Source organism: Colias philodice, chromosome 12 (assembly GCF_061535455.1).
Source record: "Colias philodice isolate Cphi_HAF_F1 chromosome 12, ilColPhil1 Martin Lab GWU primary, whole genome shotgun sequence".
Taxonomy (NCBI): domain Eukaryota; kingdom Metazoa; phylum Arthropoda; class Insecta; order Lepidoptera; family Pieridae; genus Colias; species Colias philodice.
The window spans coordinates 1897935-1924996 of NC_143097.1; the positions used below are offsets into that span (position 1 = coordinate 1897935).

At 34.7% G+C, this 27062-nt stretch overlaps 4 protein-coding genes across 4 annotated transcripts in view; 2 read left to right on the forward strand and 2 right to left on the reverse strand.

The window, feature by feature from the left end:
• The first annotated feature begins 908 nt into the window (after positions 1-908).
• On the forward strand, positions 909-2728 carry LOC149483807 (uncharacterized). The gene is made up of 3 exons (XM_089701906.1): positions 909-1085; positions 2276-2374; positions 2453-2728. Exons 1-3 carry the CDS (start codon positions 909-911, stop codon positions 2726-2728), a joined length of 552 nt encoding a protein of 183 aa, XP_089558032.1.
• A 6617-nt stretch (positions 2729-9345) lies between these two features.
• LOC149483808 (beta-1,3-glucan-binding protein-like) overlaps positions 9346-27062 on the reverse strand; it is a 44624-nt gene continuing 26907 nt past the window's right edge. Inside the window, exons 4-10 of the mRNA XM_089701957.1 lie at positions 19957-20120; positions 19545-19696; positions 19072-19235; positions 17524-17642; positions 10857-10974; positions 10263-10408; positions 9346-9692 (exon numbers count right to left, since the gene is read on the reverse strand). Of these exons, the coding sequence (XP_089558083.1) occupies positions 9495-9692; positions 10263-10408; positions 10857-10974; positions 17524-17642; positions 19072-19235; positions 19545-19696; positions 19957-20120 (1061 nt within the window). The 3' untranslated portion in view covers positions 9346-9494. The remainder of the gene's footprint in view (positions 9693-10262; positions 10409-10856; positions 10975-17523; positions 17643-19071; positions 19236-19544; positions 19697-19956; positions 20121-27062) is intronic.
• Positions 14126-15165, forward strand: LOC149483809 (uncharacterized). The gene is made up of 3 exons (XM_089701894.1): positions 14126-14379; positions 14690-14785; positions 14887-15165. The coding sequence occupies exons 1-3, from the start codon at positions 14191-14193 to the stop codon at positions 15163-15165; spliced, it is 564 nt and encodes a 187-aa protein (XP_089558020.1). The 5' UTR covers positions 14126-14190.
• Positions 15397-17173, reverse strand: LOC149483810 (beta-1,3-glucan-binding protein-like). Its single transcript, XM_089702001.1, has 3 exons — positions 16614-17173; positions 15963-16108; positions 15397-15594 (listed from the first exon to the last, which is right to left on the reverse strand). The coding sequence occupies exons 1-3, from the start codon at positions 16708-16710 to the stop codon at positions 15397-15399; spliced, it is 441 nt and encodes a 146-aa protein (XP_089558127.1). The 5' UTR covers positions 16711-17173.

The window sequence follows — 27062 nt, forward strand, 5'->3', positions numbered from 1 at the left end:
TTCATCTAGCTACATACCAAATTTCATTGTAATCGGTTCAGTAGTATTTGCGTGAAAGAGTACCTAACAAACATCCATCCATCCTTATAAACTTTCGCACATATACGGATTCCAATTCTATAATGTCAATTGACAAAATTTAGTATTTTTAAGAAAAATGTTTAATATAATAAAAATAATAAATTTTACAAATCCACTAAAAAGGGTTCTCCCCATTAGTCATTTTTCTTAAGAACTGCTCGAGTAACTGATAGTAAAGTAAAGGGGAAGAACCCGCAAACCTAGAGACAATGACCTTTCGCTGTAAAAGTTACATAAATAAAAACCTGTTGATAATATATTAAATAACACGTAGTATTTTAACCGACTTTTAAAAAAAGAGACTCAATTTGTAGCGTATTTTTTTAATAAATTTGTTCATTCCGGAAACTCTAAATCGGTAGGTTAATTTATTCGCCAAAGGGTCTGGTGGGTCGACTGATGATAATTAGTAATTAGGTACCCATGCAAAGTTGTATAATATAACTTTATAAATTTGCAGGCGTAATGCAAAATATGATGATGGGATCATTTCGTATAAAAATACAGGATATAGAGTTATAGCATAGAATATATACATAATATATTCTAACGCGTATGGTCCGCTTCTTCATTTGTGCGGAAATTAAATTAACGTTTGCTATGGCGTGCCGGCCATTCGGCAAAATATAAATATAGATTTCTCCCTTACAACCCCTTTCTTTTTCTAAAGTACCAAAATTCTAAAATGTCTTATTTTTAAAAATTTATTAAACGTAAATAAAATTTTATCAAATCGACATTAAAAACACAACTAAATTATCTCAATACCAATAACTATACTTACGGGTTATCATACAGTTTCAAGATAATATTATATTCACTTAAACATGGCGAGCATTCAGACAGGATTGAGTTTTCTTTGCATATTTTTAATCTGTTTGATTTATGCTGATCCGCTAAAAGCGCCTACGGGTGTAAAAGTTACATTTTTAGAACCTTCTGGACTTTATGTGGAGTGGGACGAAGTACGTCATACTATCCATGAACCAAACATAGGATTTATTGTAAGTAAACTATCGATAATATAAACCTTTTTATGGATGTAAATAAAAGTTTTGGTATGTCGAATTCTGGGATCAGTATTTCGTTTGTTATGTTTTTTTAGGATGAGATTTTACGATTCTAATAGAGGTATGATTGTTGGTTCATAATCAATTCTAGGTTATGTATGATAGAATGCAGAATTAAACTGTCGATATATTCTTATCTATACTAATATTATAAAGAGGAAAGGTTTGTAATTATGTATGTATGTATGTATGGTTTTCACGCATAAACTACTGGACCGATTTTGATGAAATTTGGCACAGACAATCTTTAGACCCTGAGAAAGAACATAGGCTACCTTTTATTGCGAAATATATACCACGGGCGAAGCCGGGGCGGACCGCTAGTAATATACAACTACCTACCTGAGCTTAGCAGGTTGAATAACAATTAAAGAGGTCATGTTGTACAGTTGTAGTGCTGTAAACATCTAACAGATTTTTCTTCTTTTTTATAATGTTAGTTTCCTTATTTTAATGTTCTTACTTATTTTAATTTTTATAGCATAGCCTAAAACCATAATTTATAATTTAAAGCATTTATATACTTACCTAGAATTTAAAAAATTTCTAAATAAGTGCATTAGTTATTGATTTTGAAACAGCACTAGGTTAACATATTAAAATAAATATTTACGTAAACGTTTGGATTTATCCATAAATATTTTTGAAGTAAAACTTCTTTAGGCGCGACTAGGGAGTAACTCAGATTTTTTTTCTGACGGAAGTAACGCTGTGTAGTTTCCGCCATTTAAAAATAATAATTCTGATTGGTTGTAAGTATATGTCATATACTACACGCTTCTTGACTTATACGCCAGCTAGTGGCAAATATCATAATCAATTAGGATTATTTATTTTCAAATTTTCAAACGGATCAATTGTGAATAGCAAAGTGAATGAAAAATTCAACAGTTTTAAAAACATTATTTTAAATTGCAAAATTTTTTGAAAATCTCTAAATATACTTGTTTTTTTATTACTTTTAAAATAAGTAAATTAAAAATAAATTTTCTGACAATTGCGACATTTTATAATATTCAATAACAAGGTTATATTGACATGTGCGTTTTACTTCAATCGCGCGTAAAGGTTACACGCACACACTTTTTTTGTTGTATGTTAATCAAATAATGATCTTTTAACAGGTCAAATTATGGGAAATTAAAGAAGAAACTACAAGAAATTACAAATTGATTAATGGCGAACAATATCCTGGTTTAGAAAAAAATAATTTTGCTGCAGAGGTATGTTCTTATTATTATTTGTAACATTGAACATAATAAAATATCCGTAGCACATAAAACTTTAAACTCTGTTTTCAGCCATTCACGCCTGATCACTTATCACACCAAAACATTAGTGATATTACAGTGAAGGGAGGCTTCTTCAACTATGCTAAGATACAATCTGTAAAGCCATACCAACTATATGAGGTGCGAGTTATGGCGTATAGAGGAGACGAAATCGGCCCTATGTCAGAACCGAAGCGACTTAAACTTATTACTGAAACTAACTATGTGATGCTGGCTCAAAGGACCACAGATTCTTGTCAAGCTACGATCATCTATACTAATATTATAAAGAGGAAAAGTTTGTAAGTATGTATGTATGTATGTATGTATGTATGGTTTTCACGCAAAAACTACTGGACCGATTTCAAAAATTCTTTCACCATTAGAAAGCTGCATCTTTACTGAGCAACATAGGCTATATTGCATTTTCAAAAAAATTAGACATCCTTACCAAAAATGCAATAATGTAAGCCAAGGTGTAAAAAAATCCTCAATAAAACTTCTGTCATCGCGTGCGCTGCGGAATCTATTGAAGATAGAACAAAAAAATGTTCTAGGGTATTATAGAATGGATCAATATCTACAAGAAAGTCCGCGATACCATATGTCCATCTTCAGTAGTTATGTTACTACAACAACTTTTTTACGTTTTCAAAGTAAATAGAAGTGCCGACAGTAATCAAACCATGTTATCCATACACATATATTAATCCTTATCCCATTAAATGATGTTTTATTATAGACTGTTTCAATACCAGCAAAATACTTTTTAAATGAAAAGAATTGGATATTCCATTCAAAAGATATAACGAATTTTTAAAAGTGTCAATCTACAGAAAATAGTAGGTATACTGTTCGAGCAGGCCGTAGTGCGGGGGTCACGGACGCGGAGGAATTCTACCAATATGCGTCTTGACGGAACACAGTTGGGTTTTGGTCGGTAGGAATCCGACATAACCCACGGCCCTTCCCCCGGAGGCCATGGGTATCTATGAAAGATTTCCCCACTAAAACAAAAAAAAAAGGCCGTAGTGCGGGACGGGGTAAAGGTGATTTTCATGTGATTAAAAATTAAACCTATAGTCCGACCTATAGTAGACTTTTCACTGTAACGATATCGCTATCTATGCGGGTGAAACCGCAGGGCATTGCTAGTTACTAATAAAACAACATCGGATATGCCCGAGACTTATGTTTATAACTCTTATTTGTAGGATAATAAATGATTTTATTTTTAAAGTTGTTTGTTTTATGCTTGACGTGATTTGTTTAGGGCTGATTTTTCAATCCTTGGTTGAAACTTATTCATCGAATAACGTATTAAACTACCAAGGATTGAAAAATAGGCCCTTACTATAATAAAACTGCAGGAATACATGTTGTCCTATAGACTAGTATGTAACGGTATTTACAATTTAAAATGAAAAATCATTCATGTAGCTCTCTATATTTTAAAAGAGCATTGTGACTGTCCTATATTTTGCTAAAAATCACCAAATATAATCTTATAGCTATTTTTTTATTGGTCTACAAAACAGGTCACATATGCTTTTCATGTATTTTACTAATTATGCTAACTTCTAGTTGATTCGCAACCATCTGGATACAGGATCTAGACACAACATGCAAATTTACAATTATAATTTGGTTACCTTACTTATGTAACAATAACTCTGATAACTACTTATAATTTAACTATTTGCTAACATTAATTAATTTATTTCTAATTGAGACCAGAGAACCACTAAATATGTCAAATTCTGATCGGATATTATTTGTATAGGTGCACATTCGAAATAAGGGTGTATGTTGACCAAGATTACTTTTGCATGAAGAAAGAGAAATAAAACATCAAATTTATTTCATTACTTTACTTCTAATGATATCATAATATAGATACGATATAGGGCTATAGTTAACATTCACAAAGCGACGACTTTCACGTAGTCTATAATCAAATCAGGCTGAGTCCACGATGGGTACCAATTGTCCTTATCCTGCCAAAAGGAGAAGCTGGCCTGCCTGCCGCGATTGCGCCACGGCTTCGGTATATTTTTTTCCCTGACGGTCATGCCGTCAGGAAACTCTACGATACCCCCCACGGCGACACCGAGGGTTAGGTAGAACTGAAAGTATATTGAACATTAAGTGTTTTAAGAGAGTAAAATTTCAAGTCGCGTCATGGCAATACCGTCACGTCATGGAGTAAGGCGACGATTTTGGTATCTTTAAATCTTACCAGAGAAGTTTCACTTCTGACACGTGGGCTCGGAACACACGCTCTTTTTTATATAATTTACTCTGTGGTCATAATATGTACTATTGTTTTTTATGATTAATTTGAAAGCTATTTTTGCTGAGAAAAAAGTTGATATCGAAACACATCACGTTCGCAACCTTACACTACTAATAATAAATACTCAGTCATTAACTCAATAGGATTAAAAAAAAGTTTTTGAAAGTGACATAATTTATTCAATTGTTTTTTTTTTCCTTCTTATCTATCATCTTGATCATGACATTGAGGATAGTAATTTAACATTCTCAATATATGATTGACAAATCGTTCCACACAGTTCCTTTCTTACGTGTTTACACGGATATAAAATAATATACTAATATTATAAAGCTGAAGAGTTTGTTTGTTTGTTTGTTTGTTTGAACGCGCTAATCTCGGGAACTACTGGTTCGATTTCAAAAATTCTTTCGGTGTTAGATAGCCCATTTATCGAGGAAGGCTATATACATATAAGGCTATATATCATCTCGCTCAAACCAACAGGAGCGAAGCACTGCGGTTAAAACACAGAAGCACAGCTAGTCTATACATATAATAAATCTGTAGAAGGGTCAATTCTGTACATTGAAAATATTGTAAAAATAAATAGCAGGGGGTGTTACTGGATCGATACCAAACCCAAATATGTGATTAAAAAAATTTTTGTCTGTCTGTCTGTCTGTCTGTCTGTCTGTCTGTCTGTCTGTCTTCGTGAAGACATCACGTGAAAACTAACGGTTCGATTTCGATGAAACTTGGTATAATTATACCTTATTATCCTGGGCGTAAAATAGGATACTTTTTATCCTGAAAAAATACGTAAAAAATTAATCTTAATTTTTCAGTTTTATCCCATTAACACACGTTGCGTATTATTATAGGCCTAGCCGTATTTGGGTCCAATAGATATTTATAAGATGTCATTGTCAGAGTTACTCAAAATGGAGAAATAAACCACCCACGCCAAGACCGACATCCGCGCGGACGGAGTCGCGGGCGGAAGCTAGTCTTAAATAAAATTGTCAACGTGTTTAAAACTCAGGTTTAAAACGATAAGTGTACAGAGTGAATACTCCAATATACTTAGAAGCGACCTACAGCTGTATATTTAATTAATTAACAGCTATATAATTTCTTACTTACGTATCTAAATGTAGACGTAAAATACGTTGCAAAAAGGTTATCACAGCATACAATTTTATTCTCTTATCGAAGCGGAAAAAGTATAGTAGGTATCATTTTAAAACTATATTATACTCAATGACGTTTTGTTTTTACATTTTGCACGCCTCATAAGCGAAGCGTTGAGGTGGGTACTACTGTCACTTCGCGCAAAACATCTGATTTTTCAAACTTAAAATGTCTTTATGTATCATACATTGCACTTGTAAGATAATACATACACACACATATTAAGAAAAAACACTATTTTTAACATTCATGATATTTTTGATGTCATTTTTGTTATTTAAACTAGTTAAAAAACAGTTTAAAAAAGTTCTGTCTTGGACGTCCGTGTGTCTGTATGTGCGGAGGATTTTCTTGTTAACACGATAGCGACCGAAATACTTTACTAATCGAGTCTTTTTTTTTCTCTTACGCTTGAGTATGCTCAGGAATAGAACCCTTTCATTTTTCAGGGTCTGATTCGATGTGGTTTAATTGTTATTAAATAAACAAAAATAATAATTAATAAATAATTATTAAAAAAAATTATGAGGCGTGCACTTTTGGATTTTCCAAATTATTTATAAATATTACCGCTCTCTTTCTCATTTATCAGTTTGTTCCCTTAATTTCGTCGTTTGTTATTTAATTAAGGACTGAATGAGGGTTTCTCAGTTGTAAAAAAATATTTTAGCGTACTTTTTTATTGATAGAACTAAAAGAATACGTATAGGTTTTTGTCTGGCACGTCACAGATGACCACCATTTAAAACATATAGAGGGGCTCAAAATTAAAATCGAACGAAAACATCAAAGAAGCATGGATATATGGTTATAGTGACCGACTATAGTGATTAATATCTTTGGAGGAGATAAATAGAAAACAAAAGATCGCGCAAATCTAAATAAAAAAGTAAAATTACAAGTATGTAAGCAAAAATCATCTAATCACTAGTGACTTGTGATAACAGAGCATGATTCTTCAATATTCCCATCAAGTTCACGGCAAGTTGTAATTCTCTGTCACACATTTATTTCTGACTAAGATATTCTATTCTTCTGTTTGTGTCCGTGTGTCTTCTCTAAAGTTGTTAAAATAGAAACAATGATGAGTAAATGCTTATGGATCGTAATGATTCTATCGTGCTCAAATGCAACTGAAGACGTAAGTTACAATTTGGAAGCCCCCCGGCTGATCAGCGTGACGTCAGTCGAGCCACGAGGGCTATACAATATACATCCATTGGAGTAATGTTAGACAGCTAATGCGTGATTCTGTCTTGGGCTTTAAGGTAAGAATTGCTACAGGTTATTCGTACTTTCAATGGTTGAACACTGAATTTATAATATAAAATGAATCGCAAAATGTGTTGGTAATCGCATAACTAGAGAACGGCTGAACCGATTTTGTTAATTCTTTTTTTATAATGAAGACGTAAACAGATTACGTAAACATGTTCCACGGGCGAAGCCGGGGCGTACCGCCAGTACTGAATATATCACCTTTGAAAATTAATAGTAAAGCGAAACTCACAAATTCATACATTTGAGTTTTAAGTGTTAAATTACACTTTTAAATAAACTTCTTTTTTTTAAATTTAGATACATATTTTCGAGATATCTGAGTCGTCTGCGACAGAAGTAAAATTACTAACAAACAATCACCCAGAAATTGTGAAGAATGACATACCTTTACAGGTGAAAACTCTCTCTATACATTTTTGCACGCCTCATAAGCGAAGCGTTGAGGTGGGTACTACTGTCACTTCGCGCAAAACATCTGATTTTTCAAACTTAAAATGTCTTTATGTATCATACATTGCACTTGTAAGATAATACATACACACACATATTAAGAAAAAACACTATTTTTAACGTTCATGATATTTTTGATGTCATTTTTGTTATTTAAACTAGTTAAAAAACAGTTTAAAAAAGTTCTGTCTTGGACGTCCGTGTGTCTGTATGTGCGGATCCTTTTTCTTGTTAACACGATAGCGACCGAAATACTTTACTAATCGAGTCTTTTTTTGCACGCCTCATAAGCGAAGCGTTGAGGTGGGTACTACTGTCACTTCGCGCAAAACATCTGATTTTTCAAACTTAAAATGTCTTTATGTATCATACATTGCACTTGTAAGATAATACATACACACACATATTAAGAAAAAACACTATTTTTAACGTTCATGATATTTTTGATGTCATTTTTGTTATTTAAACTAGTTAAAAAACAGTTTAAAAAAGTTCTGTCTTGGACGTCCGTGTGTCTGTATGTGCGGATCCTTTTTCTTGTTAACACGATAGCGACCGAAATACTTTACTAATCGAGTCTTTTTTTTTCTCTTACGCTTGAGTATGCTCAGGAATAGAACCCTTTCATTTTTCAGGGTCTGATTCGATGTGGTTTAATTGTTATTAAATAAACAAAAATAATAATTAATAAATATTTATTAAAAAAAAAATTATGAGGCGTGCACTTTTGGATTTTCCAAATTATTATTTTCTCTTACGCTTGAGTATGCTCAGGAATAGAACCCTTTCATTTTTCAGGGTCTGATTCGATGTGGTTTAATTGTTATTAAATAAACAAAAATAATAATTAATAAATATTTATTAAAAAAAATTATGAGGCGTGCACTTTTGGATTTTCCAAATTATTTTTAATCTATATAGAGGTAAAACTCAAAGGTGACTGATATAGTGATCTATCAACGCACAGCCCAAACCGCTCGACGTATCGGGCTGAAATTTGGCATGCAGGTAGATGTCATAACGTAGGCGTCCCCTAAGAAAGGATTTTAGAAAATTCATCCCCTAAAGGGGTAAAATAGGGGATAGAAGTTTGTATGAAACTTTTTATTCCTTGGATGTATTTGCATGAAATTTAGCACACATATAGAGGGTAACTTGGATAAACACATAGCATAAGTTTTATCCCGGAAATCCCACGGGAACGGGAACTATGCGGGTTTTTCTTTGAGAACGCGGGCGAAGCCGCGGGCGGAAAGCTAGTGATACAATAAATTGATATGTCCGTAAAATTTTACCTCCGATTTATACCTACTTATAAATATTTCATTTTCCAGATATTCAATTCAAGCAAATTAGATCCGACTATCGAGATTATAACGGGAGTAAGGTTTAAAGCTACTGTTACTGACCTTAAATACAATACTCTTTATGAAGTAAGAGTTCTCGCCTTTAAAAGTGATATGGATGGTCCACTATCAGCACCAATAAGAATAAAAGTATTGAAAGATACAAATTATGATGCTGTTGTATCGAGGACTGTGAATGGGTGCCAGTTTTCAATGCAAACAGAAAACGTACAAATACAAGAAGATGTCTTCCCGTTAATTTACAATTCATACTTTTAATACCCGAACTCTTAAATATTTAAAGTTTTTTTTATTACACAAGGACAGGAAGTGTGTGATACTGGTCGGTTACAATAAAAATAATAATAGGTTTTATCATCTTTTTCAAAATGTTTTATTGATAACAATTAATTTGTAAAAATATAAAGCATATAAAATGAAAAAGATTTTTTGCATGTTTTTTCATTCATAAAAAATCCTTTACAGATGATAAACAATAAGTATTCGACTTAATCCTAACGTAAATCTAAAGAGCTTTAATTCGTACGTAGTCGATGACCAATGGTTGTGACCACGTCGGCCACCAGGCGTCCATATCTTGCCAGAAGTTGAGCATCGCCTTCCGACCTCGATTCCTCCAGGGCTTCAAACGAGACCCGGATGTGTAGATGCCATCTGGGAACTCGGATATTCCACCAGCTGACACCCCTAATGTTGTATAGAACTGAAATGGAAATTGGTATTGGTTGGTTTAGGTTTATTTATAGTAATTTGCATATTTTTTTATGTAATTATTAAAGTGAAACTTTTATAACATCGTCTCAAACTTTTTGGTCTGTGTAGCGCATGTCGCGTGTATCGCGGCTGCCGAGTAGGTATACCTACTCGGCAGCCGACCGTCACGCGACATGCGCTACACAAAGCAGTGTTCGGAACCGTTCGAACAGTTTCACTTTTACCGTGGTTTCATAAAACCACACAACATTTTTTTATTCTTATAACTATTTTATTATAATATAAGAATTCTGGCGATATAAAGCTATTTCATGAGATCCGTCACCTGACAATAACGAACACGTCAAAATAAGAATTATCGAAATCGATGTAGCTGTTCACGCGTGACGCCGTGACTAAGGGAAATAGGGATTCATTATTTCCCTTGGTCATGGCGTTGTAATTTTAATACTAACATAGTTTTAAGGTAACAAGATACTAACAATTATATGGATATTGCAATTATCTGAAATAAATCAAATAAATAAATAGAAATAAATTATTATATTTAGAGATTTACATAATCATCAAACGGAGCCATGCTGGTCCCAGTGTTGAGGAGGTCGCGTGGTAGCGGACAGTCCCGGGGCAGCTGTCCCTGCAGTCCATTTGTTGCGGGCTCCACACGAGCCCATTCTATACCATCCACTGTTAAGGTTATCCGAGCTGCAATGGATTAGATTGAAATCATTTTGGGGTCAAAACATTTTCTTGGGTGGGCAACTGAGCTAGTTTGTTAACCCATACATACACACAACCAATAAAATAATTGTGCTGACATAACCCATGAATATTTACAGAGGAATGCACCTGAGGAGAGGAATACACAAAATGAGACTGAAAGTGGAACGTCTAAGGTACTTAATTCAGAGCTAATGATTACGAGTCTCATTAATAAATGATGAAAATTATAGATAAATTTTTTTTTAAATAAACCAAGTCTTCCCTTATTCAAAACCTTTCATTGTTATGTCTGTGTTTAAAGTTTGTTCTTTATCATATTATGATTATGCGTGATAAGTAAAAATTAATTTTTCTATTTATGCAAATAACGTTACTGTACATATTTTTTTATGTGTAGAATATGTCTGAAAAAAGGGAAAACATAACTTACTGGGTTCCCACAGTACAGCATAAAGATGGAAGTCGTTAGACCAAGGATTCCCAGAATATTTGGTTCTGATGAGGTATTGACGGCAGTTGAAATCCATAATTGGTCCTCCATATAGAACCTGAAATTATGGTCATGCATGTTTTTAGTTATCAAGAACAAACAAGAGCGTGTGTGCCGAGCACACGTGTCAGAAGTGAAACTTCTTTAGCAGGATTCAAACATACCAAAATCATCGCCTTACTCCAAGACGTGACGGTATTGCCATGACGCGACCTTGAAATTTTACTCCCAACGTGCCTAAAGAAGTTTCACTTTAAGATCAATTTAAAACAAAGAGGGCTTCCCTACAACAGAAAAAGATTAACTTACGATTAAACAGTAAAATATGGACTAAATTGTGTTGTAAATGATAGGCGCCCCAATGTCAATTTTCTTGTGTAATTTCATAAATCCTCAATTTCCGTATTACCAAGGTTCAATTAATGACACCCTTTGATTCAGATTTTGGCACAAAATTGATAAATTCACACTCAGTTGACCGTAATTAAACAATATGGCAAGTATTTATAAATTGATAAGAACATACAGACTAAAACAAAGATAACCTTTGTACAACGTAGGTACAACGAAACAAATAATGATTTTGACTTTAATTTCTTTCCGAAAAAAAATTCTAATAACACGTAAACAAAAATGCTATATGTAATTGTATAGTTGCTTCGAGAGCATTAAAAATTTACAACTAAATCACCTACGAGCATTTTAACTCAGACAAGTAAAAACAAACCAATATAAATTAGACTTGACAAATGACAAATGTGTTTGATAATATAAACATCTAGAATCTTAATTATCATCTGTGGTGTCATATTAACTCCCTTCATCCGTGTCCTTACCTGATTTTAATCGATCAAAAGTATTGTGAAAGATTTTATTGATTCGTATCCTGGAGGTGGATGTGGATTCGAGGGCAAGAAACAAAATATCAGCAAAACATCATCATTTATATCATAACAACATTATATTATTGAAATCACTAAAATTCTCATCGATACTTTTTAATATGAATAGTATCTGAAATGAAATGAAATAAATTGAAATGAAATGAAATAAATTTATTTTTCCATTTTATGTTTTACAATTTATGTACGACAGTGGATCCCAAACTAAGTGAAATACTTGTGTCTTGGGACCCTGAGTTGCGCTTCTTGGTTATATACATATTATGTTATGGACAGTAGAAAGTTAACAAGTAGGTAAATAATCTAATGTAATGGAAGTTAATACAATTAATAAAAAATAAAAGAAAAACACAAAGTACATTATTTTACGGTTTGCAGCACGCGTGTTCGTGATAGAGTGTGTGTGTGTGTTTAAGTGTGTGTGTGTGTGTGTGGGTGAGTGTGTGTCATTGTTTGTGAGTGAAGGCATGTTATAATGTGTGTCAGCTCAGTGGTCCTTTAAGTAATTGTTCGGTTTCTTCAAAAGATAGCGTATGTAACCATTTCTTTATGACCTTCTTGCATGTGTAGTTCGATAGTAGTGTTATGTTACAATGTTTGTTGACACTATTGTATATCCGAGGAAATAAAAATTTTGGACATCGTTTAGCTAAAAGGGAGGATGCACGAGGACATGGCAGTGAGAATGTACGCCTTGAGGTGAGTTTTTTAAAGTCCTTTCTTATTTTTAAGGTTCTGTGAGTAGTTAACACAGCCTTGAGAACGAAGAGCTGCCTGACCCTTAGGACTGCGAACTCGCTATATAGGTCAGCTGTTGGGAAGCGGAAGGGTTTTCTCAGCATCACCTTCATGACGGCTCTTTGCGCTCTCTCCACAGTGATGAAGTTAGTTATCTGAGGGAGACTATAGTTTTGTACATATAAAAGATAGATAAATAAGATATAAGAAAAGGTAGGGGCACTAGATGAGAGCCCTGCGGCACACCGTTATGTGCAACGTACGATACAGAAGAAGAGATCAACAACTCCTCCGACTCAGGCTGTTTGTGAAGATATGACTCTAGCCAAATTAATAATTGTTCTATAATATCATAATTTGTTGTCTTTTCAAGTAGCAAAATGTGACTGACTTAATCAAAAACGTTGGTGAAGTCGGTATATTGCATCAACTTCGCGTCTTTAGTACATTTCAAGACATAGTTTGGTTATAAAAGGATTCGTTGAAGTTGTGAGACCATTCTAGAAAATGAGCTGACCATTTATAATAAAATGTTAGATAAAAATAATATCGACTAACATTTTAATCTTTATTTATTTATGAGAAATAAAATAAAATTGGACAATAAAAGCCACGAATCTATCTACACTAATACATATTATAAAGCTGAAGAGTTTCTTTGTTTATTTGAACGCGCTAATCTCGGGAACTACTGGTCCGATTTGAAAAATTCTATCAGTGTTAGATAACCCATTTATCGAGATATCTATTTCATCTCGCTAAGATCAACGGGAGCGGAGCACTGCGGGTAAAACCGCGAGGCACAGCTAGTCTTAAATTAAATTGTCAACGTGTTTAAAACAAGAAGTGTACAGAGTGAATACTCCAATATAGAAGCGACCTACAGCTGTATATTTCTATTATTAATAATTAACAGCTCTATTAATTTCTTACTTACGTATCTATATGTAGACGTAAAATACGTTGCAAAAAGGTTATCACAGCATACAATTTTATTCTCTTATCGAAGCGGAAAAAGTATAGTAGGTATCATTTTAAAACTATTTATTCAATTTATTATTATACTCAATGACGTTTTATTTATACATTTTTATAAATCTCTCTCTCTTTCTCATTTATCAGTTTGTTCCCTTAATTTCGTCATTTGTTATTTAATTTAGGACTGAATCGGGTTTCTCAGTTGTAAAAAAATATTTTAGCGTAAGTACTTTCTTTATTGATAGAACTAAAAGCATACGTATTGGTTCTGACAGGTCACAGATGACCACCATTTAAAGCATATATGAGAGGAGCTCAAAATTAAATCGAACGAAAACATCAAAGAAGCAAGGAAATATGGTTATAGTGACTGACTATAGTGATTAATATCTTTAGAGGAGATTAATAGAAACCAAAAGATCGCGCAAAACTAAATAAAAAACTAAAATAACACGTAAGTATGTATGCTAGCAAAAATCATCTAATCACTAGTGACTTGTGATAACAGAGCATGATTCTTCAATATTCCCATCAAGTTCACGGCAAGTTGTAATTCTCTGTCACATATTTATTTCTGACTAAGATATTCAATCTTCTGTTGGTGTATATTCTATTCTTCTGCTTGTGTATTCTCATTCTCTAATAAAGTTGTTAAAATGGAAACAATGATGAGTAAATGCTTATGGATAGTAATGATTCTATCGTGCTCAAATGCTACTGAAGACCTAACTTATAATTTGGAAGCCCCCCGGCTGATCAGCGTGACGTCAGTCGAGCCACGAGGGCTATACATCCATTGGAGTAATGTTAGACAGTTAATGCGTGATCCTGTCTTGGGCTTTAAGGTAAGAATTGCTACAGGTTATTCGTACTTTCAATGGTTGAACACTGAATTTATAATATAAAATGAATCGCAAAATGTGTTGGTAATCGCATAAATCGAGAACGGCTGAACCGATTTTGTTAATTCTTTTTTTATAATGAAGACGTAAACAGATTACGTAAACATGTTCCACGGGCGAAGCCGGGGCGTACCGCTAGTACTGAATATATCGCCTTTGAAAATTAATAGTAAAGCGAAACTCACAAATTCATACATTTGAGTTTTAAGTGTTAAATTACACTTTTATATAAACTTCTTTTTTTTCAATTTAGATACATATTTTCGAGATATCTGAGTCATCTGCGACAGAAGTAAAATTACTAACAAACAATCACCCAGAAATTGTGAAGAATGACATACCTATACAGGTGAAAACTCTCTCTATACATTTTTTTTTAATGATACAATAAATTGATATATCCGTAAAATTTTACCTCAGATTTTTACTTATAAATATTTCATTTTCCAGAAATTCAATTCAAGCAAAATAGATCCGACTATCGAAATTATAACGGGAGTAAGATTTAAAGCTACTGTTACTGACCTTAAATACAATACTCTTTATGAAGTAAGAGTTCTCGCCTTTAAAAGTGATATGGATGGTCCACTATCAGGACCAATAAGAATAAAAATATTGAAAGATACAAATTATGATGTTGTTGTAACGAGGACCGTGAATGGGTGTCAGTTTTCAATGCAAACAGAAAACGTACAAATACAAGAAGATGTCTTCCCGTTAGATACCTGAACTCTTAAATATTTAAAGTTTTGTTTATTAGACAAGGACAGGAAGTGTGTGATACTGGTCGGTTACAATAAAAATAATAATAGGTTTTATCATCTTTTTCAAAATGTTTTATTGATAACAATTAATTTGTAAAAATATAAAGCATATAAAATGAAAAAGATGTTTTTTCATTCATAAAAAATCCTTTACAGGTGATAAACAACAAGTATTCGACTTAATCCTAACGTTAATCTAAAGGGCTTTAATTCGTACGTAGTCAATGACCAATGGTTGTGACCACGTCGGCCACCAGGCGTCCATATCTTGCCAGAAATTGAGCATCGCCTTCCGACCTCGATTCCTCCAGGGCTTCAAACGAGACCCTGATGTGTAGATGCCATCTGGGAACTCGGATATTCCACCAGCTGACACCCCTAATGTTGTATAGAACTGAAATGGAAATTGGTATTGGTTGGTTTAGGTCTATTTATAGTAATTTGCATATTTTTTATGTAATTATATTCTTATAACTATTTTATTATAATATAAGAATTCTGGCGATATAAAGCTATTTCATGAGATCCGTCTCCATAACGAACACGTCAAAATAAGAATTATCGAAATCGATGTAGCTGTTCACGCGTGACGCCGTGACTAAGGGAAATAGGGATTCTTTATTTCCCTTGGTCATGGCGTTGTAATTTTAATACTAACATAGTTTTAAGGTAACAAGATACTAACAATTATATGGATATTGCAATTATCTGAAATAAATCAAATAAATAAATAGAAATAAATTATTATATTTAGAGATTTACATAATCATCAAACGGAGCCATGCTGGTCCCAGTGTTGAGGAGGTCTCGTGGTAGCGGACAGTCCCGGGGCAGCTGTCCCTGCAGTCCATTTGTTGTGGGCTCCACACGAGCCCATTCTATACCATCCACTGTTAAGGTTATTCGAGCTGCAATAGATTAGATCGTAATCATTTCGGGGTTAAAACATTTTCTTGGGTGGTCAACTGAGCTGGTTTGTCGCCTAATGGTATAGTTATCCTACTACAATATAACGCTACAGATAATATTTACTAGTTCTATTACCATCCCAAAGTATAAAAAATAACCCATGAATATTTACAGAGGAATGCACCATACACAAAATGAGACTGAAAGTGGAACGTCTAAGGTACTTAATTCAGAGCTAATGATTACGAGCCTCATTAATAAACAATGAAAATTGTAATTAAAAAAATAATAATTTTAAATAAACCAAGTCTTCCCTTATTCAAACCTTTCATTCTTATGTCGTTTAAAGTTTGTACTTACTTTATCATATTATGATTATGCGTGATAAGTAAAAATTAATTTTTCTATTTATGTAAATAACGTTACTGTACATATTTTTTTATTTGTAGAATATGTCTGAAAAAAGGGAAAACATAACTGAACCATTATTTTAAAGAAACTTACTGGGTTCCCACAGTACAGCATAAAGATGGAAGTCGTTAGACCAAGGTGTCTCAGAATATTTGGTTCTGATGAGGTATTGACGGCAGTTGAAATCCATAATTGGTCCTCCATATAGAACCTGAAATTATTGTCATGCATGTTTTTAGTTATCAAGAACAAACAATTGCGTGTGTGCCGAACACACGTGTCAGAAGTGAAACTTCTTTAGCAGGATTCAAACAAATCAAATTTGTCGCCTTACTTCATGTCGTGACGGTATTTCCACGACGCGATTAACAGTAAAATATGGACTTAACATTAAAATGATAATACAATAAAAATATTATTATTTTACTTCAGGAAGTGCTAAGGCGATTGACCATATAGTATTAATAATAATTTATCATCTTTTACTACGATGATGCTATGAATGCTAATCAAGATAATAAATTTGAAAACATAACAACTGTTATTGTTACAACTGTTTTAATAGTTAATTTTACAATGTTATTCATATTTTCTATTGTTGCTGATATAAGTTTACTAGCTGTCTCGGCAAACGCTTTACTCTTATCACTTGGAGGAGAGTGAACAGGTACATTCTAGGGAAGCGCGCTCCATCTAAGCCACATCTCAGCTTACCATCAGGCGAGATCGTGGCCAAGCGCTCCCCTATTGTACAAAAAAAAAACTTGAAAAATGGATGTTGAACGATTCTCCAAATGTTTCGGAGAAATATGGTAAGAAATATTATGACACCAGAATTTTATATACATATATTATAGAGAAGAAAAGAAGAGATAAAAACTAAAATATTTACATAGAAATGATTTAATCGGTGTGCTTGTGTGATAGCGTGCCTATTAAACTAGGCATTAACATTCATCATCTTAGTACATTATCATGTTTAATAATTAATAGCATATAATACCTGATTTCCAATATTGCCAAACATCAATTCACTGTTTCCCCGAGCACCAGCGATCCTTATTATTCCCGATGCATAGTTCATGAACCCGTATTTGTTCAATAAAGGCTCTAACAGGATATCTGAAAGTTCCAATATCACGTTCGCTGCATTACGAGATCTATCAGATCCCTTGCAGGACTTTTGTTTTGTGCGTTGAATATAATCGTGTTTTTTCACTCCTTGCGGGAGGATCTAACTTGTAAAGTTCTTTAAGTATGAGTAGGACAAATATACATATTTGCTTCCTACTTAAAGCTGAGTTCAATAACATTAAAAAATAAATTAGAGATGGATTAGGTTAACGCACAGTACTGTAATTATATTCATTCCTTGCGTTAGGAGATATGTCGGTACTCGTGGAATCGTAGGCCTCGTAGACGCAAGAGAGGGAGGGTAGACGGTGCGGGCGCTGCGTGATTCGGTTTAGTGTTGTCCTAGCATCGATGTGGGAGCTCGCTCTTTTTGGAAATAATACTCGCATATTTAGGTGTTGATTATTTTTTATAAACAATGAGTTCTTTTAAAAGAAAAAAGTGTAAAAAATCTATTTATTTTGGTGAGATTTCTAACAAACTCAAACTCAAACATTTATTTATTCAATTAGACTTCTTCTACAAGCACTTTTGAAACGTCATTACATATTTTTAACATTTACCACCGATTCGGAAAGCAGTATCTACGGAGAAGAACAAAAAATCAAAGCCGGATTATACTGCTGCATCGTCCAGTATAATAAAAATTTTGGAAAATGTTCGGAAAACGAATTTTTACCATATGCGCGCAATGCAAGCAATCAATTTGCTTACCATGTTTAAATGAAAAACACTTTGCATAATTAATAAAACTATTTCAATCGACAACTGACATTCCCATCACTACTTACTACACATATTGAACTATCTTCGGTTGCGGTACGAGATACAATCGATATCTAATTTTTTTTTTGGTATTTTTAGTTTATTCAAATGTCATAACTGCGTGCGAACCTAGCAAAATATAAAACAATAGACTATCTTTCATCCACAAAAACTTCAAAGTATATGTCATTGTTTTCTGGAAGATATAAATTATTTTCAAAACTGTATCTTTAGGAGACTGATTAGGTCTCAAACGCACCAAAGGGTTGGTAAGTTTCGAGATCTTTTAGGTCTCCAAAGCACCAGCTGAAAGTTCTTTGATAATGATGGCGCAGTGAACGTGATATATTATATAAAAACAGACATAGCTGTTGATAAACATCCAATAAAAACAGACATTAATGCTGTTAAGTTTTGAAACTCGTGCTTCATTTGTAGAACTACTTATACTGTAATAAAACCAAGAAAGAAAGAAGTGTACGAAATAAATAATATCAGTAAATGCAGTCCCTTGTCCATATGTCATATGCGGCATTGACGATCTGTATTGGCAACAGAAAGATAATTTCTTCATTAAACTCTACTACTTATACTTACCTATAATTATTCAATCTCCATAGTATGACATACTTGTATTAAATTTAAAGGTCACCTGGAAAGATCCAATCGCCTCGAGGTAATTTCGCCCGGACTTCCACGAGACCGTATTTAAAGGACAGCTTTGAAGTCAATCTCCCGCTGATCACTGGAGGCAAAATATTTGCTCCCCAAGCACTTGTAATACATTTCGATGAATATGTTGATCTACTTGTGCAGCTAGAATAAATAATAAAGGATTAACAACAGTCAAGGGAACGGAAAGAAATGATAATGAAATTATAATAGAATTAATAGTGACGCCTTTTTTTTCTACACGGAAATGGAATGAACATTTATAAAGTATATTTTGTTGAAGGATTATCAGTATTGAATGTGTTTCAAAAACTATGAGTACTAGTGCTTGTAGAGATACTGAAGGCTACGATAAAATATGGATAAACTTTGTAAGATTAGTATTATGGGTTTTTTATACTTTCAACATAATTTGATCATGAAATTAGGATAAAAAATATTACTAAAACTCACCCACTTATTAAATCTAGAGTACCAGAGTATATCGAATTATTCGAAAATCCCGGAAAGTTTTGAAGAAGTTGAGGAGCTATTTGTAAATTTCCATTATTAACTGATACTGTTTGGCTTTTCGGTGGGCGTTGGTAGGATACAAACGGATAATCCTGATAAAGTAAACAAAAAAAAAGCTTTTCACTGTTATTGAAAAACAAAACAAACACATTTTGCAAAATTGAATCCACACTATAGAAGTACCTAATAAATATTTGTGCTAAAAATATTCCATAATTCAAGAAGGTGATTTACATTGTTTTATTGATCAATACTAATATTTATTTTTGCTCGTAAAACTTCAGAGCCACTAATGTCTTAATTATTATCAGAACATTTAATCTCATCAAAAATCAGAATAAAATATACTTACTGGTTGTTCTGGCATATACTGTTCGATGTACCACAAATCTTCGTTAAGTCTATCAAAGTTGTCTTCAAATATAACTTGTCCGGCACACGCTTTGCCATCTCTCACTTGTGTCAGAGTACTGCGACATTCTGGAGATGATGCTGGAGCTGATGGGTCCACCAGTTCTAAAAGACAAGAATGCTATAATGCTGGTAAATTAAAAAGTTCATATTTGAGAGCGTCATCTTTTATTTTTCCTTTTTTTAGTTTATGACAATGACGATCAGTGGCGGTACGTTCATACAAGCCGAAAAGCCCGGCTTGCCTTAGAAATTCGCTACGAGACAGGAAAATACCCATATTCACGTTTGAATATTCGCGCGCAATGAGCAATTCATAATCTGATCCGAATTCAATGAAAACTCACCTACAATATAATATATAATACGCCTAGCATAGAACAATGACGAATTCGAGTAAACTTTTTAATTTCATCCTTCTTCCTATCGGAATAAGGTCGTACCTTTTATTTGGACGTTACAACCTAAATTGGATGGATTATAAACAGTGCGGTGTCTCGCTTGCACGCGTGGGCTTTTACCGGGCTTTGCGCTCATCTCTTCTAACGTATGAAATTTCGTCGGAGTAGATACATACCTAGCTATAGAACTCTATAGCAATTAATATGGGAAAAAAAGCCCGGCTTTAACAGTGTGAAGATAGTTACGATTGCGCGAACGAACGTCGTGAATATTATTGTTAAATTATAGTTTGTTTGAGCGGGTGATTATACTGGTGTAATTTAGGTTAAGTTTTTCGAATTTTGTGATAAAATAAGTGTCGCGACAGCAGATTGTGTTGTAAGTAAATTGTGATGGTTTGCTTTGTGCTCAGCGGGGGAAAGGTAAAATCATTAAACTTTACTGAAAAACAATTAATTTCTTCATCAAAACCAACTCCCGATTTGTGCATTACCGAAACTAGTAAGTCACATAAACGAAATTTTAATTGTAATGTTTACGAACGATTTCATGAATGAGAATTGCTTAGAAGAAGCCTTTCCCCAGCTGTTGAAACTTGCACATATTTTGGTAGTTACGATTCCTGCTAGTAAATAGTTCTTCCACGGAGCGTGCTTTCTCATCGTTAAATCGTATTCATAGGTATTAGGTACGTATTAATTATTATGAAATACTTGTGTATTTATTTGGCCAAGAACGCCTTTCTGTATTAGGTATCAATAATTGCCATAGAAAAGGAGCTGTTAGGTAATTGAATTCTAAAACAAACACCTACTTTCTATAATTCCGATGTTATAAAATCTTTCCTTCAGAAAGATTGGCGTTTTGAATTAGAATATAAATGATCTGTACAATTTTATTAATAATATAATGTCATACAGTTTTATATAATTTATAGATTTTAATGATAAACGTTTGACTCAACTGTTTGCGGGGGCGCGCGTGAAAATTTAAAAGATTTGATTCGGTATGTAATATTCTTAATATGTTCACGTTTTTTTATAAGTTTTATAACGAACATAATTACACAGTATACCTAGGTAGGTATCTTATTCATGAAAAGGGTACCCATCAAACACTTTGAACAATTTAAGGGCTTGCCCAGTCCTTACACCCTAGGCACGCCACTGATGACGATAGACTAGTTAGGTACAGTCTTGTAGGAACTTTTATTTCTATTTTTATTTTTATTATCTTTCCGGAGAAAGAAAGATAATAAATCAATGTATTTTTGATGTCTTAGTTTTTGCGTCGTGTGTAATTCTACGTCAGCTGTCGCCCAGGCATTATAGACATTTAGACTTCATTTCCCAGTTCACATCTGATATACGACATATAGCGGGTAAGGACAATGTCGTTGCTGATACCCTGTCGCGGATCGAGGAACTGGGAGCGCCTGTCGACCTCGAGACTTTAGCCAAGGCCCAGGCTGCGGACAACGAGCTTTCTAAGTTACTAGAAGAGGGTTCATCATTGCGCCTGGAGAAACTACACATACCTGGAAGTCGTAGTCGTACTGCGACGTAAGTACGCCGACTTCCAGACCATATGTACCCAAATTTTTCAGGAAGCAGGTCTTCGACAGCCTGCACTCACTCAGCCACCCTGGCGCTAATGCATCGGCTAAATTAGTTGCTGAGCGATACGTATGGCCAGGAGTGCGCAAGGACTGCAGAGAGTTTGCACGAGCCTGCATCCCATGTCAACGTGCCAAGGTAACACGCCACGTGACTGCTCCATTAGGTACGTTCAATTTACCCAGGGCACGGTTTAAACACATCCACATTGACCTTGTGGGACCCCTTCCTCCCTCCAATGGTTACCGGTATTGTTGATGATGGTAGATAGGTTTACTCGTTGGCCAGAAGCAATACCGATCGAGGACATCACAGCGGAGACAGTTGCCAAAGCCTTGCTCTCGGGCTGGATAGCTCGATTCGGCTGCCCTAAAATTATTACAACCGACCGTGGTCGTCAGTTCGAGTCGGCGCTATTCCAAAGTTTGTCCAAGATAGCCGCATTCGAACATAAGCATACAACTGCTTACCATCTAGCATGCAACGGGCTGGTGGAACGTTTCCATCGACAACTCAAAGCCGCTATCGTATGTCATGGGAATGAGGGATGGACCGAGTCTTTACCATGGGTGCTGTTAGGCATTCGAACAGCTATTAAAGAAGATCTCCAGTCTTCATCGGCTGAGTTGGTATACGGCGAACCTCTGAGGTTACCGGGTGAATTTTTTAACCCCATCACAGTAGGTACTACCGATACTTCTGATTTCATAGCTCGCATCAGAAATTTTGCCAGACAGCTGCAGCCATTTTTTTTTTTTTTTTTTCAAGTGGGGAAATCTTGCCTAAGATACCCACGGCTCCCGGGGAAGGAGCCGTGGGTTATGTCGGATTCCTACCGACTAAAACCCCACCGTGTACCAACGCGCTGCTTTAGACGGGATGCGGGTACACATTCGCAATCTTCCGCATGTCCCGCCCAGCAGTTGCCCGTTTCCAGGCCCTCCGCCACTTGCCCGTTTCCAGGCCCTCCACCAAATGCCCACCCCGGGGTGGCGCAAGCTGTACACGAGCTCACGCCACCTGCTCGCCGATGATGGATTGTTCCCCGTTCCATCATCGGCGTTCCCCAAACCCTCGACCCCAGCACCGACCGGCCAAAGGGCGCGCGCCGAAAGGCCCTCCGAAACGTGATTCACGCGTCGAAGGACCCTCCGGCGCACTTTTATAGAGGTTTCCCTCGCAGCCCCCACCTCACACCAGAGGTGGCGGCCCTCGGTCCGGCCCCACGGACCGGATTACGAGTTGGCAGACGGCTGTCTCAGGACAGCCGCCGCCCTACACCCACCTACAGGAGTCACCGCGTGTCACAAAAGTGACGCATCGGGATCCCGCCCCCTGTTTTGTTGGTAGTTAGACTACCAACAAAAAACAACGCGCGCGGCCTCTGGCCGCCATCCACCGCCGCAAAGCGCAGCCCCCTGCCAGTCGGTCGGAACGAGACCCATACGAGCCCCGATCGACCTTCCAACCCCGTTTTGCCCAGCCAAATTGCCAGGCCGCGACCACTAGCCGCCATCCCTCCACCTTCCTTCCTCCACAGTACCATTATTAAAATTAATTATTACTAGTATTAAAATAAACTCACCTTCAACAGTAAATGAAAGGTTAGTTTGAAAATAGCCCTTTCTATTGCTGACCACATAAACGTTATAATTGATGACGTCATTAGGTCTAAGGCCTATATTGAGGTCTTCAAACACCCATTTTCCATGTTTTGGCGCTGTGATTTCTCCCGATATTCGACCAATAACGTCTTCTTCATTTAGAAACCCTTGGAATCCAAATAGTGATAGTGAAGAATCATCTAAAAAGAGAGTTACATATTATTAGTCTTTTAAACAACTTCAAAAAAGGAAGAACTTTTCAATTCCTATGTTCACTAATGTGAGTTGGTACTTCTAAAGTGGTCCGATTTCAAGATCTGACGAGATTTTTGTTTATTCTCAATACCTGAAGGAAATGGGCAGTTGGTCTAAAAATTAATGGGTTAATCCTTAAATATGCGTATTCAATTAACTCGTCTTCAAGGTGATATACAGTTAGGAAACTAAGCCCCTGCGATGAAATTATGACATAAGCACTATTATAGCTATAGGGCTGTTACCTTTTTGATATTTAACCGACTTCAAAAATAAAGGAGGAGGTTATCAATTCGGCCTGTATATTTCTGTTTGCTTTTTTTTCACAGATGATTTTGTGGTAATTTTGAGATTAAAACCCGTTAAAATACAAAAATGGTGTACTATGTACCTAAATATGAATTTACAAGAAGAAACAATCCGAATAAATATACCTTGTAAAAGTAAATACTTTTTTTCAGTGCTATATTTCGAAATCTTGTTTTGTTATGGACGCCGAAGGCTATTTAATGTACCTAAATTATTTATAATGCTTGATATTTGTTAACCGACTTCAAAAAAAAGGAGGAGGCTATCAATTCGGCCGGTATGTTTTTTTTTTTTTTTTTTTTTATATGTATGTACACTGATTACTCCGAGGTTTCTGAACCGATTTACGTGATTCTTTTTTTGTTCGATGCGGGATGGTGTCGAATTGGTCCCATAAAAATTTTATTCGGATAGGCCCAGTAGTTTTTATTTTATAAGCATTTTTGTCTGTATTTGTAAATGTTGCAAGTGCAAGTTTGAAGTCGGTTGTTTTTAACGCAGTTATCACTTGTATGATACATGTATTCAATAATAATTATTTTAAACCAGAATTAACAATACTTGTTTGTTGGTATACCTACTAAATTATTTTTAAAACGATAAATTAAATTAAATTAAAAAACACAAAATATGCAAAAATAAATTAAAATTATTATTATACGAGCATAGAACCTTTTTGTTTTAGGATGAAAAAGAAAATAGTTTTTCAAACTCAAACTCAAACATTTATTTATTCAATTAGACTTCTTCGAGAAGCACTTTTGAAACGTCAATACATATTTTTACATTTACCACCGATTCGGAAAGCAGTATCTATGGAGAAGAACCGGCAAGAAACTCCATAGTTGCTCTTTTAAATCATATCAGTATTACAATTTAATTTTACAAAATATGTAACTGTATATTATCATAATATGCCAGAGAACTGTCCTGTGGTTTTTACGCGACAACCCTCCATGGGTTTTTATCTTCCATATATTCCTTAATGCTGTAATAGGCTCTCTGAACTAATACGTTTTTTACATAATTTTTAAATTTAGCACTACTAAACTCTTTGATACTATGAGGAATTCTGTTGTAAAAAAGTATACCTTGGCCCATAAATGAGTTTTTAACTTTCGCTAACCGATAAAATGGCATTTCAATTTTATTTCTGTTCCTTGTGCCATAACAGTGTCTATCTCCTACTCTTGTGTGTAAGTCTGCGTTTTTGTGTACATATAAAATGTTATTAAATATATACTGTGATGGTACAGTGAGGATACCAGTATTCTTAAAGAGATCTCTTAGTGAGTCCCTAGCACGTAAATTATATATAGAGCGTATGGCTCTTTTCTGTAATATAAATATAGTTTCTATATCTGCAGCCCTGCCCCATAGCAGAATTCCATAGGACATAATGCTATGAAAGTAGCTAAAATAAACCAATCTAGCCGTGTCTTCATCGGTGAGATGCCTTATTCTTCGAACTGCATATGCAGCTGAACTAAGCTTAGCAGCGGTGGTGGCAACATGGGGCCCCCATTGTAGCTTCTCATCTAGTGTCAAACCAAGAAAAACAGTAGAATCCACAGGGTATAATACCTCCCCGTTTAAAATAATATCCCTTTTCACCTTTTTTACATTTGGAAGGATAAATTCTACACAATTTGTTTTTTTTGCATTTAATAATAAATTATTAGCATTGAACCAATTGGATATGCGTAAAAGAGCAGAGTTTACTTCGTCAACATTTGTGTCATGTCTATCCACATTAAATATTAATGAGGTATCATCTGCAAACAGTACTATTTCACACATATCCTGCAAATAATAAGGTAGGTCATTAATATACACTAAGAACAAAAACGGTCCTAAGATAGATCCCTGCGGAACACCTATGTTAATCGACGCACCGCGAGATTTCTCTCCATTAACAACAACGGTTTGTACCCTGTTCTGAAGATATGAAGCTATGAGGTCCTGAGCTAAACCTTTAATACCATAAAAATTTAGTTTCCGTAATAGAGTGGAATGTTCTACACAGTCAAAAGCCTTAGAAAGGTCGCAGAATATCCCTAAAGCATTCTTTGAATTTTCCCATGCTTTTATATGTGACAAAAGAGCTATTCCCGCATCAGTGGTAGAGCGCCCCTTTGTGAAACCAAACTGTTTGGCGTGCAGTAAACCATTTGATACAAAATGACTACATAATTGGTTTAAAATTAATTTCTCGAAGACTTTGCTCAAAGTTGGTAAAATGGAAATTGGCCTATAGTTATTACAGTCTTCTTGGTCACCACTTTTAAATAAAGGAATAACTTTACTTAACTTTAATAAATCAGGGAATATACCACAGTCACAACATTGATTAAATATAAACGCTAAATGGTTGGCAATGTTTTCTATAATATTATTTACTAAATTTACAGACATTCCCCAGAGATCACATGTTTTTTTTAAGTTTAATGTTTTAAAAGTTTTAACAATTTCCTTTGCAGTCACATGTCGCAATTCAAATAATACATTACACTCAGCAACATGGTCCCTCAAGTAGGACTCAGCAAGCGCTGATGACGAATTTAATTTTTCGGTAATACTAGCAGGGACACTACTAAAAAAATCTTCAAAAGCAAGCGCAACATCAGCACTTTTGTCAATGACCCTACCAGCATTTACAAGTTTTATGGTACTATTTGATTGGCTTTTACCCATTTCACCATTAATAATTGCCCAAACCGTTTTAACTTTGTTATCAGAGTTGCGTATTTTATCTCTGACATACAAGCACTTGGCAGTGAAACAAACTTTTTTAAAAGTTTTTGAATAATTTCTAACCTTAGATTACAAAATAAAATACAGATAGAGCATGTCAATCATTC